Source organism: Cicer arietinum, chromosome 5, assembly GCF_000331145.2.
Source record: "Cicer arietinum cultivar CDC Frontier isolate Library 1 chromosome 5, Cicar.CDCFrontier_v2.0, whole genome shotgun sequence".
NCBI classification, from domain to species: domain Eukaryota; kingdom Viridiplantae; phylum Streptophyta; class Magnoliopsida; order Fabales; family Fabaceae; genus Cicer; species Cicer arietinum.
This window is the reverse complement of record NC_021164.2, coordinates 76,177,229-76,192,145: the sequence shown is the minus strand read 5'-3', so window position 1 is coordinate 76,192,145 and position 14,917 is coordinate 76,177,229. Positions and strand designations below refer to the sequence as shown.

At 35.9% G+C, this 14,917-nt stretch overlaps 1 protein-coding gene across 2 annotated transcripts; it reads right to left on the bottom strand.

Annotated features, from left to right (window-relative positions):
• Nucleotides 1-1,521: 1,521 nt before the first annotated feature.
• On the bottom strand, nt 1,522-14,698 carry LOC101497956 (lipid droplet phospholipase 1). Of its 2 annotated transcripts, none has more exons than XM_004501029.3 (10): nt 14,052-14,672; nt 13,218-13,285; nt 12,593-12,663; nt 12,136-12,405; nt 11,744-11,904; nt 11,612-11,667; nt 11,457-11,509; nt 11,243-11,384; nt 2,008-2,105; nt 1,522-1,838 (listed from the first exon to the last, which is right to left on the bottom strand). In XM_004501029.3, the coding sequence occupies exons 1-10, from the start codon at nt 14,324-14,326 to the stop codon at nt 1,767-1,769; spliced, it is 1,266 nt and encodes a 421-aa protein (XP_004501086.1). In that variant the 5' UTR covers nt 14,327-14,672; the 3' UTR covers nt 1,522-1,766. The 2 variants fall into 2 exon arrangements, with proteins under 2 accessions (XP_004501086.1, XP_073225364.1); XM_073369263.1 differs by lacking the exon at nt 1,522-1,838 and adding an exon at nt 10,304-10,391 and having other exon boundaries at nt 14,052-14,698.
• Between the last annotated feature and the right edge of the window lie 219 nt (nt 14,699-14,917).

The window sequence follows — 14,917 nt, the reverse complement described above, 5'->3', positions numbered from 1 at the left end:
TTTATTACTAATGACAGAGGAATTAAAGAGATTGCGAGAGGTGCTATCGCACAAAGTTCCAAATTTGTAGAGGCGCAACATTTTTTATTAACTATATATTGAATCGTAATCTTTTATATTTTAACTTAAAATAAAATAAAAACATCAACTCATTATTAGACACATAAATTTGTTATTTATTTTTAGTAAAATATTCTCTTTGAATGCATATGAATAGTATTTAGAATTCATTATTTTTTGTATATTATAAATAAAATAATTAGCTCTATTAATTGAATATTCGAACAATATAACACATATGACAGGTGATTTTGAATTTTTGTTTAGAATTGAAGGAGTTAAGTTATTGTACAATGAAATTATTTAGCAAAAATCTTAAAATTCATTTTAAAATATGATAAGTCTTTTAATCTTGATAATGAGATTTTATTTAAAGAATTAAAAATAATTATTGATGTTTTACCTATCGAATCAAAATTAAATTTTATGATAATTAAATCTCTTTTGTAATATTTTAACTTTTTTCTAATATATGTATAATCTATAAAATAATATTAAATCTTTATTTAAAAAAAATAACACTAAATTCATAACTCCTACGGAACACTTAAAACCAGTTTAGGCGATAAAGTATAATGGGTCTTATTCCGTGCTCAACAACATCATTAACTCCCTCTTACGAAATGTTGGAATGCTGTTATCAACATCATGTGTGTGCCACTCATTATTATTATTTTTTGGTACAATTGTGTGCTAGTGTTATTATTTCCTGTATAATTAAACAGTGATGAGACATTAACGTATCCCACGCCCATCATACACTCTACTTTCTTTTGAAAATACAATTCCTACCCAACAATTTTTCCATAAAAAAAAACATAGCCATCTTGCTAATCATTTTGTAATTTTGTTATAAGCATTAAAAAAAAACTAACAACACAAAACTATAACACTCTATTTTCCACTCAAAGTGTTTTCTTAAAACAATTTCCTATTATTTACTCAATTAAGGTTTGTTATAAAAAAAAATTATTTGTTCAGAAGCAACTATTTTTTCAACATATGATAAACGATATAGTTGCGTGAAGCTTTTGATACATATTTCGCAAGATCGTGTACAAGGAAGGAGTCTTAAGCCAAATTCTAATATAGACATAGTCTACTTTGGATATTTTTTAAAAATATTTAAAATTTTAAAGATCACACATATTTTTTTACACGTAGAATGACCATTTTTAATTTTTATAATTGAAATAACGACGTAAATATTATAATTCGATGACGATTCGAAAAAATAAATTTATATCTCTGGTATTGTAGAGTATTGTTGACTTTAAAGGTGGTCAATAGAAGAATTATATATATATATATATAAACTGATAATAAATTTATTTGAAACTTTTACCACTTCAAAGAGCATTTCATATCATATGTAGGCACAAACTCCAATTTGAACGATCGACATGTTTGTTAATTTTACATAAAAAAATAATCATATTTCCAATTTCTTTCAGAAAAACGAGAAAAAGATCGAGAGGCAATAATTAAGTTATAGGCAGTATAAAAGCACAGACACCCCCACCCCTCTTTGTGGCAGACTGACAGTCATACATATATTTTCAACTTCCAGTGACATTTTCTTTTTTACAATAAAGGAAATTGTACCTAAATTTCAAATTTCTCACAGTTAATCAGTGGAAACAATTAAAAAAGAATGTTATTATTACCCTATATGCTAAGACTAGAAGGGGCAATATTTAAAAATTCTATAATCGAAAATCGTCAATCATGTGTTGGACCACATCTGCTCCGTCCGAATTGATGCGGTATGTTTGCACCTGAAATATAAAAACAAAATCCAACAATATATTTAATTGTTAATAGTTAGGACAAATAATAAGATGCCAGGATCAAACTATTATCACTAGAGATTTTCGAAACAGATAATTTGTAACATTGATAACACTAGAAAAAGGGTGTGTTTTCAAAAAGCAGAAACAAACTTGCCTGAATTGCGTTATGTGCGAGATATTTCTGCTTACTCCCACTGAAGCTGACATCGATTCGATCCCAACTCACAGTTGTTAGGCCTCTGATCATTTCCTCTGCAAGTGTGAATAATTTGTAATGTGATATATTTTAGATCAATTTTTCATCATCAACCTGAGATAGAAACATCTAAGCCCAAAACGTGAACAAATAATATGCAGGTTTGGTTCTCAAGGTTCCTAGTAGTTAGAGGGTAAACAAAGAGGATAGTAATATTAATATGCCTTTTCCAATTGAAGGAACATGGGTCCAATGTACCCCCAATAGATACCACATAATACCTTAGTGTGTAAACAAAAACTACACCTCTCAAAAATGCTAATGGAAAATAATTGAGTTTATTAATTAAACATCAGCTTCTCATTTTGGTATAAGTTGAATTAGCTTCTACATCTCAGTTCCTCAGAAATTCTCTCATTTATTTTCTCCATGAACATCTATAAGCTCATTTGAACTTTTTCACAAGTGAAAAATTTGTAGGTTCATTTTATTTGTGAAGCTCATGTGAGTTAGAAGCTAATCCAAACTAGACCTTGGAATATCTTTTTCCCTTCAAGATATATGTCAAAAACTGAATAATTTGATTCTGATATTTAACAGCCCTCAAGAAAGAAAGACAACTAGGATGTCAGTATCTTTCTACACCAAAATATAGCAAAAATGAGGCATGAAAAAGCATCACTATATAGAGATTGAGATCCCAGCCATATAGGCACCTCGGCTCCTTATAATAATATGAAAAATTAACTTCAACAAAGAAAAAACATTTTTTTTCAACTTTGTTTCGGGGTTTCTTTTTTCCAGTTTTGCTTTCATGGGCCATTTGATCTCGCAAAAGTATGCAAAAATGCTTATCTTTTGAGCTTCGGCCAAGCTCTCTCCAGTGACAGACAAAACATTCTCACATGTTAACAAAGTGGGCATGCCTAGTATTAACAAAGAAAAGAGAAAGCAAGAGGAAGAAGAGAAACAACCACGCTAGGGTTTCATAATATAGAATGAACCAAAACCACAGTTAATAGGATTACAATGAGTATATATATAAAAGAATAGAATTGTCTAGAATTGTCTAAAATACCCTTACTACTAATATATAATAATATTATCTAACACCATATCAAAATCAACAGATAGGAACCACCAAAGAAGTAGCACCACGAAACCAAATCCAAACAAACCAAGGAGCAACAACCATATCAAAATCAACAGATAGGAACCACCAAAGAAGTAGCACCACGAAACCAAATCCAAACAAACCAAGGAGCAACAACCATATCAAAATCAACAGATAGGAACCACCAAAGAAGTAGCACCACGAAACCAAATCCAAACAAACCAAGGAGCAACAACCATATCAAAATCAACAGATAGGAACCACCAAAGAAGTAGCACCACGAAACCAAATCCAAACAAACCAAGGAGCAACAACCATATCAAAATCAACAGATAGGAACCACCAAAGAAGTAGCACCACGAAACCAAATCCAAACAAACCAAGGAGCAACAACCATATCAAAATCAACAGATAGGAACCACCAAAGAAGTAGCACCACGAAACCAAATCCAAACAAACCAAGGAGCAACAACCATATCAAAATCAACAGATAGGAACCACCAAAGAAGTAGCACCACGAAACCAAATCCAAACAAACCAAGGAGCAACAACCATATCAAAATCAACAGATAGGAACCACCAAAGAAGTAGCACCACGAAACCAAATCCAAACAAACCAAGGAGCAACAACCATATCAAAATCAACAGATAGGAACCACCAAAGAAGTAGCACCACGAAACCAAATCCAAACAAACCAAGGAGCAACAACCATATCAAAATCAACAGATAGGAACCACCAAAGAAGTAGCACCACGAAACCAAATCCAAACAAACCAAGGAGCAACAACCATATCAAAATCAACAGATAGGAACCACCAAAGAAGTAGCACCACGAAACCAAATCCAAACAAACCAAGGAGCAACAACCATATCAAAATCAACAGATAGGAACCACCAAAGAAGTAGCACCACGAAACCAAATCCAAACAAACCAAGGAGCAACAACCATATCAAAATCAACAGATAGGAACCACCAAAGAAGTAGCACCACGAAACCAAATCCAAACAAACCAAGGAGCAACAACCATATCAAAATCAACAGATAGGAACCACCAAAGAAGTAGCACCACGAAACCAAATCCAAACAAACCAAGGAGCAACAACCATATCAAAATCAACAGATAGGAACCACCAAAGAAGTAGCACCACGAAACCAAATCCAAACAAACCAAGGAGCAACAACCATATCAAAATCAACAGATAGGAACCACCAAAGAAGTAGCACCACGAAACCAAATCCAAACAAACCAAGGAGCAACAACCATATCAAAATCAACAGATAGGAACCACCAAAGAAGTAGCACCACGAAACCAAATCCAAACAAACCAAGGAGCAACAACCATATCAAAATCAACAGATAGGAACCACCAAAGAAGTAGCACCACGAAACCAAATCCAAACAAACCAAGGAGCAACAACCATATCAAAATCAACAGATAGGAACCACCAAAGAAGTAGCACCACGAAACCAAATCCAAACAAACCAAGGAGCAACAACCATATCAAAATCAACAGATAGGAACCACCAAAGAAGTAGCACCACGAAACCAAATCCAAACAAACCAAGGAGCAACAACCATATCAAAATCAACAGATAGGAACCACCAAAGAAGTAGCACCACGAAACCAAATCCAAACAAACCAAGGAGCAACAACCATATCAAAATCAACAGATAGGAACCACCAAAGAAGTAGCACCACGAAACCAAATCCAAACAAACCAAGGAGCAACAACCATATCAAAATCAACAGATAGGAACCACCAAAGAAGTAGCACCACGAAACCAAATCCAAACAAACCAAGGAGCAACAACCATATCAAAATCAACAGATAGGAACCACCAAAGAAGTAGCACCACGAAACCAAATCCAAACAAACCAAGGAGCAACAACCATATCAAAATCAACAGATAGGAACCACCAAAGAAGTAGCACCACGAAACCAAATCCAAACAAACCAAGGAGCAACAACCATATCAAAATCAACAGATAGGAACCACCAAAGAAGTAGCACCACGAAACCAAATCCAAACAAACCAAGGAGCAACAACCATATCAAAATCAACAGATAGGAACCACCAAAGAAGTAGCACCACGAAACCAAATCCAAACAAACCAAGGAGCAACAACCATATCAAAATCAACAGATAGGAACCACCAAAGAAGTAGCACCACGAAACCAAATCCAAACAAACCAAGGAGCAACAACCATATCAAAATCAACAGATAGGAACCACCAAAGAAGTAGCACCACGAAACCAAATCCAAACAAACCAAGGAGCAACAACCATATCAAAATCAACAGATAGGAACCACCAAAGAAGTAGCACCACGAAACCAAATCCAAACAAACCAAGGAGCAACAACCATATCAAAATCAACAGATAGGAACCACCAAAGAAGTAGCACCACGAAACCAAATCCAAACAAACCAAGGAGCAACAACCATATCAAAATCAACAGATAGGAACCACCAAAGAAGTAGCACCACGAAACCAAATCCAAACAAACCAAGGAGCAACAACCATATCAAAATCAACAGATAGGAACCACCAAAGAAGTAGCACCACGAAACCAAATCCAAACAAACCAAGGAGCAACAACCATATCAAAATCAACAGATAGGAACCACCAAAGAAGTAGCACCACGAAACCAAATCCAAACAAACCAAGGAGCAACAACCATATCAAAATCAACAGATAGGAACCACCAAAGAAGTAGCACCACGAAACCAAATCCAAACAAACCAAGGAGCAACAACCATATCAAAATCAACAGATAGGAACCACCAAAGAAGTAGCACCACGAAACCAAATCCAAACAAACCAAGGAGCAACAACCATATCAAAATCAACAGATAGGAACCACCAAAGAAGTAGCACCACGAAACCAAATCCAAACAAACCAAGGAGCAACAACCATATCAAAATCAACAGATAGGAACCACCAAAGAAGTAGCACCACGAAACCAAATCCAAACAAACCAAGGAGCAACAACCATATCAAAATCAACAGATAGGAACCACCAAAGAAGTAGCACCACGAAACCAAATCCAAACAAACCAAGGAGCAACAACCATATCAAAATCAACAGATAGGAACCACCAAAGAAGTAGCACCACGAAACCAAATCCAAACAAACCAAGGAGCAACAACCATATCAAAATCAACAGATAGGAACCACCAAAGAAGTAGCACCACGAAACCAAATCCAAACAAACCAAGGAGCAACAACCATATCAAAATCAACAGATAGGAACCACCAAAGAAGTAGCACCACGAAACCAAATCCAAACAAACCAAGGAGCAACAACCATATCAAAATCAACAGATAGGAACCACCAAAGAAGTAGCACCACGAAACCAAATCCAAACAAACCAAGGAGCAACAACCATATCAAAATCAACAGATAGGAACCACCAAAGAAGTAGCACCACGAAACCAAATCCAAACAAACCAAGGAGCAACAACCATATCAAAATCAACAGATAGGAACCACCAAAGAAGTAGCACCACGAAACCAAATCCAAACAAACCAAGGAGCAACAACCATATCAAAATCAACAGATAGGAACCACCAAAGAAGTAGCACCACGAAACCAAATCCAAACAAACCAAGGAGCAACAACCATATCAAAATCAACAGATAGGAACCACCAAAGAAGTAGCACCACGAAACCAAATCCAAACAAACCAAGGAGCAACAACCATATCAAAATCAACAGATAGGAACCACCAAAGAAGTAGCACCACGAAACCAAATCCAAACAAACCAAGGAGCAACAACCATATCAAAATCAACAGATAGGAACCACCAAAGAAGTAGCACCACGAAACCAAATCCAAACAAACCAAGGAGCAACAACCATATCAAAATCAACAGATAGGAACCACCAAAGAAGTAGCACCACGAAACCAAATCCAAACAAACCAAGGAGCAACAACCATATCAAAATCAACAGATAGGAACCACCAAAGAAGTAGCACCACGAAACCAAATCCAAACAAACCAAGGAGCAACAACCATATCAAAATCAACAGATAGGAACCACCAAAGAAGTAGCACCACGAAACCAAATCCAAACAAACCAAGGAGCAACAACCATATCAAAATCAACAGATAGGAACCACCAAAGAAGTAGCACCACGAAACCAAATCCAAACAAACCAAGGAGCAACAACCATATCAAAATCAACAGATAGGAACCACCAAAGAAGTAGCACCACGAAACCAAATCCAAACAAACCAAGGAGCAACAACCATATCAAAATCAACAGATAGGAACCACCAAAGAAGTAGCACCACGAAACCAAATCCAAACAAACCAAGGAGCAACAACCATATCAAAATCAACAGATAGGAACCACCAAAGAAGTAGCACCACGAAACCAAATCCAAACAAACCAAGGAGCAACAACCATATCAAAATCAACAGATAGGAACCACCAAAGAAGTAGCACCACGAAACCAAATCCAAACAAACCAAGGAGCAACAACCATATCAAAATCAACAGATAGGAACCACCAAAGAAGTAGCACCACGAAACCAAATCCAAACAAACCAAGGAGCAACAACCATATCAAAATCAACAGATAGGAACCACCAAAGAAGTAGCACCACGAAACCAAATCCAAACAAACCAAGGAGCAACAACCATATCAAAATCAACAGATAGGAACCACCAAAGAAGTAGCACCACGAAACCAAATCCAAACAAACCAAGGAGCAACAACCATATCAAAATCAACAGATAGGAACCACCAAAGAAGTAGCACCACGAAACCAAATCCAAACAAACCAAGGAGCAACAACCATATCAAAATCAACAGATAGGAACCACCAAAGAAGTAGCACCACGAAACCAAATCCAAACAAACCAAGGAGCAACAACCATATCAAAATCAACAGATAGGAACCACCAAAGAAGTAGCACCACGAAACCAAATCCAAACAAACCAAGGAGCAACAACCATATCAAAATCAACAGATAGGAACCACCAAAGAAGTAGCACCACGAAACCAAATCCAAACAAACCAAGGAGCAACAACCATATCAAAATCAACAGATAGGAACCACCAAAGAAGTAGCACCACGAAACCAAATCCAAACAAACCAAGGAGCAACAACCATATCAAAATCAACAGATAGGAACCACCAAAGAAGTAGCACCACGAAACCAAATCCAAACAAACCAAGGAGCAACAACCATATCAAAATCAACAGATAGGAACCACCAAAGAAGTAGCACCACGAAACCAAATCCAAACAAACCAAGGAGCAACAACCATATCAAAATCAACAGATAGGAACCACCAAAGAAGTAGCACCACGAAACCAAATCCAAACAAACCAAGGAGCAACAACCATATCAAAATCAACAGATAGGAACCACCAAAGAAGTAGCACCACGAAACCAAATCCAAACAAACCAAGGAGCAACAACCATATCAAAATCAACAGATAGGAACCACCAAAGAAGTAGCACCACGAAACCAAATCCAAACAAACCAAGGAGCAACAACCATATCAAAATCAACAGATAGGAACCACCAAAGAAGTAGCACCACGAAACCAAATCCAAACAAACCAAGGAGCAACAACCATATCAAAATCAACAGATAGGAACAACCAAAGAAGTAGCACCACGAAACCAAATCCAAACAAACCAAGGAGCAACAACCATATCAAAATCAACAGATAGGAACCACCAAAGAAGTAGCACCACGAAACCAAATCCAAACAAACCAAGGAGCAACAACCATATCAAAATCAACAGATAGGAACCACCAAAGAAGTAGCACCACGAAACCAAATCCAAACAAACCAAGGAGCAACAACCATATCAAAATCAACAGATAGGAACCACCAAAGAAGTAGCACCACGAAACCAAATCCAAACAAACCAAGGAGCAACAACCATATCAAAATCAACAGATAGGAACCACCAAAGAAGTAGCACCACGAAACCAAATCCAAACAAACCAAACCAAATAGAACCAAACAAAACTAAATCATATCAAACCAAACTAAACAAAGAGAGAAGCAACAAAGCAAATCACTAGAGAGATTAGCAATCAAACAGAAGAAGCAACAGACAGAGCGACAACACAGAAGATCAAATTTTCAGCCTCATCCAAGTATCCAACCCTTCCTAGAAGGTCAATCATACAACCATAATGCTCAATCTGAGGCACAATTCCAAATCTCTCCATTTCTTTGAAGCATCTTCTTCCTTCCTCTACCAAACCACAATGGTTGCAAGCAGATAACACACTAGTCATTGTTATCTCATTCGGTTCAAATCCTTCCCGTAACATTGCTGCGAATACTTCTAACGCTTCCTTCGCACAACCATTGACACCATAACCATTTATCAAAGCATTCTACGACGATGTATCTTTTTCATTCATCTCCTCAAAAAGCAATTTAGCTTTTCCAATTTCCCCACCTTTTGCATACATATCAACCAAAGCATACACATGAACATCTTCATCAAGTCGGTTCCTTTGCACAAACACATGAATCCAAACACCCAAATCCAAAGAACTCAAATCAGCAACAGCAGGAAGAACACTCACAACCGTCACTTTATTCATTTCCACATCCAAACGTCCCCTCATTTCCCAAAACAACCTCAACGCATCGTGCGGTCGTCTATTCTCACAATATCCCCTAATCATCGCATTCCAACTAAGCACATTCTTGACAGGCATACAATCAAACATAACCCTAGCCGCCACAACATCATCATCCTCACAATAACCATGAACCATACTAGTCCAAGAAATAACATTCTTATCCTTCATCTTATCAAACAAATCCCTCGCCAAATCCATACACCCCATTTTCACATACCCATCAATCATAACATTAGAAGCAGCAATATCTCTATCAGGCATAACATCAAAAAGCTTCCTGGCCTCACTCATATCCCCACACCTAGCAAACCCAACAATAACAGCAGTCCAAGAAACCAAACTTCTCACAAACATTTCAACCAAAGAAGTCCCAACATACAAATTAACACAAAACCCATTTTTCAAAACAACACAATGAACCTCCAAACCTTCTCTCAAAGCCATACAAATAATGAGACAAACACAATTACTGAGACAAAATAAATTAGGGATAACCTGGTGCTGTGCGAGCACGATTTCTCCCCTTACAGACGTCGTTACCGATCCGACCGTTGAAGACGAAGACCTGAATGTTGTGAACCTTCTGTCCAAAAATCAGCCAAATCCAACGGTTAACGAATGCGCAATCGATATTTTTGTGAGACTGATTTAACAAAATCGGGAACATGGTTACTCTTCTCTTTTCTCTTTTGGTGGTTGCCTTTTCTATCAAAATAGTCTCTCTCTTCTCTACGGTAGATCCCAGGATGATAATTATCAATCATCCTGGTTGGTTAGAGCGTCAAACCCTAATGGCTCGTGGAAAGATTTATAGAACCTAATAATTTTTTTTTTTACTGATCTATCGAAAATAAACGAAAAGCTACAAAGAAAGGGTAAAGCAGAATTGGGACACGGTTTAACGAAAAAATCTCACTGAATATTGGAATGTTAGAAAAGAGAAACTATAATTATATTCCCTAATTGTTGGGAACTCGACAGCGGAATAGAGGCGGGGTCGTTCAAGGAGGGTCGAAATAAGCTCTGATACCATGTTAACAAAGAAAAGAGAAAGCAAGAGGAAGAAGAGAAACAACCACGCTAGGGTTTCATAATATAGAATGAACCAAAACCACAGTTAATAGGATTACAATGAGTATATATATAGGCGGGATCGTTCAAGGAGGATCGAAATAGGCTCTGATACCATATTAACAAAGAAAAGAGAAAGCAAGAGGAAGAAGAGAAACAACCACGCTAGGGTTTCATAATATAGAATGAACCAAAACCACAGTTAATAGGATTACAATGAGTATATATATAAAAGAATAGAATTGTCTAGAATTGTCTAAAATACCCTTACTACTAATATATAATAATATTATCTAACACCTAGAACTTTTTAGATATCATAAGACACAAGATGAAGTTCATCTGTATAAAAAGATAAAATACCTTCCAAGTCAATTTTACCCAATCCACTACTAACTTTAGATTCACTTGGAACTTGGTCTGCCACAGAACTAACAGAAGTAGGTTTTGCTGTCTCTACATTTACAATATGTGGATAATTCTTGTTTCTTTGAAGATGTTGCCGCTAAATAAAAATCTAGTTAGACACATTTCAAATGAATTATGTATATCACGGTGCATGAGCTTGATGGTCTACCTTTGGAAGCTCGTTTCTACGCCTTATAGATGATGTGCTCCATCCAACCAGCTCTATATAGGAGTCAAGATGTAAACTTATAGACAGTTGCAATAAATTGTGATAAGAATAGAATATCGAATGATAAATGCTGCAGAACTAAAACAAAAGGATACGGTCATAACGAACATTTGCATAGGCAACACGGCGTTTGAAAGACCGCAAAGCAGACCTGTAGAGAAAGAGATATAATATGTTATTTGTTCATGACTCAATTTCTAAAACATTAACCAAATTATAAACCTTACATGAATTTTATATCTTCGGAGTCACGAACCATCTGGAGAAGAAGAGGAGGTTTCCCATTCTTACCATCGGTTAAAAATAGGTGCTTTCCCGTTTTACGAAGAAACCATGAGAGACGGGTTGCTGTTTTCTCCAAAGAGCGAAATCCACAGAACAAAGGAACCTGGAGTACGCGAAAATCCAAAACCAAGTCATGAATGAAGCCTTCACCAACACAGATTAGTAAGACATAAATTTTTTTTTAACGCTATGGTATTGCAAACTGCTATTTAATTACCACTAGTAACCATCACTTGTGTGGAAACAGAAACTAAATAATTTGCAGTGAGTTGCATCAGACAACTCATACAAAAATTTAATTAAAAAAACATAATATACTGTCCGAAAGAATTACCTGCTTATGCCCTCGACAACCAAGGTGTGGTGTAGCAGATGTAATAAAATTTATAGGTTCCAGTCCTGCAATTTTTCCTTCATATTTTCTATCACGGCATTCTTGAATTGAAATCTGACTCTCACAATGTCCATTCCCTTGAGATAGTTCCTTAGAAACATCTCTCTCATAAAGCTTGGCTATTGCATACCTTGCTATCAGGCCACCTAAAGAATGACCTATAAATGAAATTTTCTGAACACTTGGATGGCGTTTTATAACTGATATAACCTGAGAAAAGAGAAGCAACAAAAATTTATATTTCTGGATTCGATGCAATAGAATTGAAACCGAATCAATATCCTAAGATCAACACAGATTCAACGAATAGTTATACTGTAACGAAATCCAATATGAACTGCAAATGCAATAAAAAATTATACAAATATTTGATTTGAATGTCAAAGACATCACACACCTCCTCTGCTAATCTATCTCCCATGACATCAACGCCGTCAAATGTCAACATTGAAGAATTGCATTTACTGCCTGCATCGCAAAATAATACATTAAATTACGGAAGCCAGTGTTGCTGTGAAAGAATGAAATAGAGAAGAGAGTGAAAATAATCTACATTGTCAAAATAAATGTCAGGGACAATAAGAACCTCACTAACTGTAAAAAAAAAAAACAGATTAAAGCTGATTACATACTATATATACATCATGATGATATAAATGCAATGATTAATCGAATCACAAGTATGTTTGAATTGGCGGTATAGGGGGGACCGTGGAATACAATAATATCGTCCATTTTTAAATCTAACCAGCCTATTGCATTATATTCCACTTCTTTCCACCCTATGCTGAAAATGGGATCAAGGCCTTAACTTATGTAATTCTAGAATGTTACAAGGTTCAAAAACCAATATTATGCATTGCATTAGTCAAGTTACAACCGTTACATACAATAATTACTTTAGAAACTGAGATTCCTTGTACTGATCTACTGATACCAAACATAAAACTGATGATAATCATTAAATATTTGTAAATGATTAAAAAAAAAAAAAGGAAGCTACCAGGATCAAGGGAACTTACAATGTACAATAGCATCATAAGGGTACCTTTTCAGAAACTGCTTTGCAGCGTATTTCCAATTGTGAGCGCTGCAATATAGAAGCATTGCCATAAATTACTTAACAAACAACATTAATTAATCAAAATAACATAATCAGCTGGTGTCATAGTTTTGATACATGTTTCCACACTTAAGGTTGTGTTTGGTTCTGCAACGAAAAATATCAATTTTAAATAAATTGATTACGTAAAATTAATTTTAGCCCACGATTGGAGCAGCCATAATGGATTCTGGAGGTGTAAAATTGATTTTGGTTGTTTTCGAGTAGAATTGATTTTGCCTCCAAATTCTAACTTTAAGTTATGATTTAAAACTTTTGAGTCTAAATGTGATTATTACACTGATATTTATTATTCAATTCACTTTTACGTAAACATAAACTACTTTATATTCAACTCACTTTTAAATAAAATCAATTTTTGCCGTCGCATAACCAATCATATACTTTTGATTAAGACTAAAAGTGAGTTATTATTGGATAAACTCAGGTAAAAGTGAGTTGAATAATAAATTTGACACTAAAGATCAATTCTATGTACATAAGCTCCCATTTTAGAGGCAAAAATCAATTATGCTCCAGAACAACCAAAGATATCAAAATCAAGTATACTCGCCTAGATTCAGAATCAATTTTGGACCATCCAAAAGTAGAACCAAAGTACCAAACATTCATTTAACTTGAAACTATGATCCGAAGCTTTTGACTTTTGACTTTAAACTTGAAACTAATGAAAGTAGGAAATAAACTGAGAAAAGACACCTTGAGAAAGTAAAAAGCAATGTGAGAAACAAACCTGCCAATGAGACCATTAACCATTATGATCAAATGAGTAGGGTTAGGACGGTGGTGACCGGAAGCATCAACAACCTCTATATCAAAACCTTCACCTGTTGCATCATGTTCAATTCTGAAACAACCAAATTTGGGTAAAGACAACTTCTTCTTCTTATTATTCTTCTTCATCTTCTTGGTAGTATTTTTGGTTTTATTGTTGAGCTCAACAACCTCATTGGTCCCTTCTTCAACACTTTCTTGAACCTTGCTAGGTTCTGATTCAACGGAAGCCATGAGGTTTTGGAAAACTAATCAGTGAGAAACGATTTGGGTTGTTTTTTTATTTGGGGGTATGAAATTGAAAACAGTTTAAGTAGTTATTATTAACAGATGGCATTGAAATTCAAGGAGACCATGGTCTGCATACCAAAGCTAGCAGCAGCCTTGTAAGGACTTTCAGATTTCAACTCATTGACTCTTGACTCTTCTTTCTACTTTTTACACCCCCACCATTATTTCTTTCTCTTCTGTTTTGTGTTTTTTTATATTCATAATTTCTGTATTGGTACTTTATCAATAATATATTTCTTATAATGACTAATCTTTGTTTCTGGTTGGTTGATCTGGACCGTAAACTCAGACACGTGGAAATGTAATTGCAGGTGTTTGTTGATTGGAATTAAAAGCTTATATGTCCACACACCTACACAATTGTAAATTTCTTCTACCTGCTCCTTCTAGAAACCTGGAATAATGGTGTTTGGTTTTTCCCCTGTCTCAACCTCTCATGTGTTGTTTGGATCCTTAAAAGAAATAAGGAAGAAATAATATTAAAAAAATGAAAATGGTTTAAACATGAATAGAAAGTGGAGTGATTTTTTAATA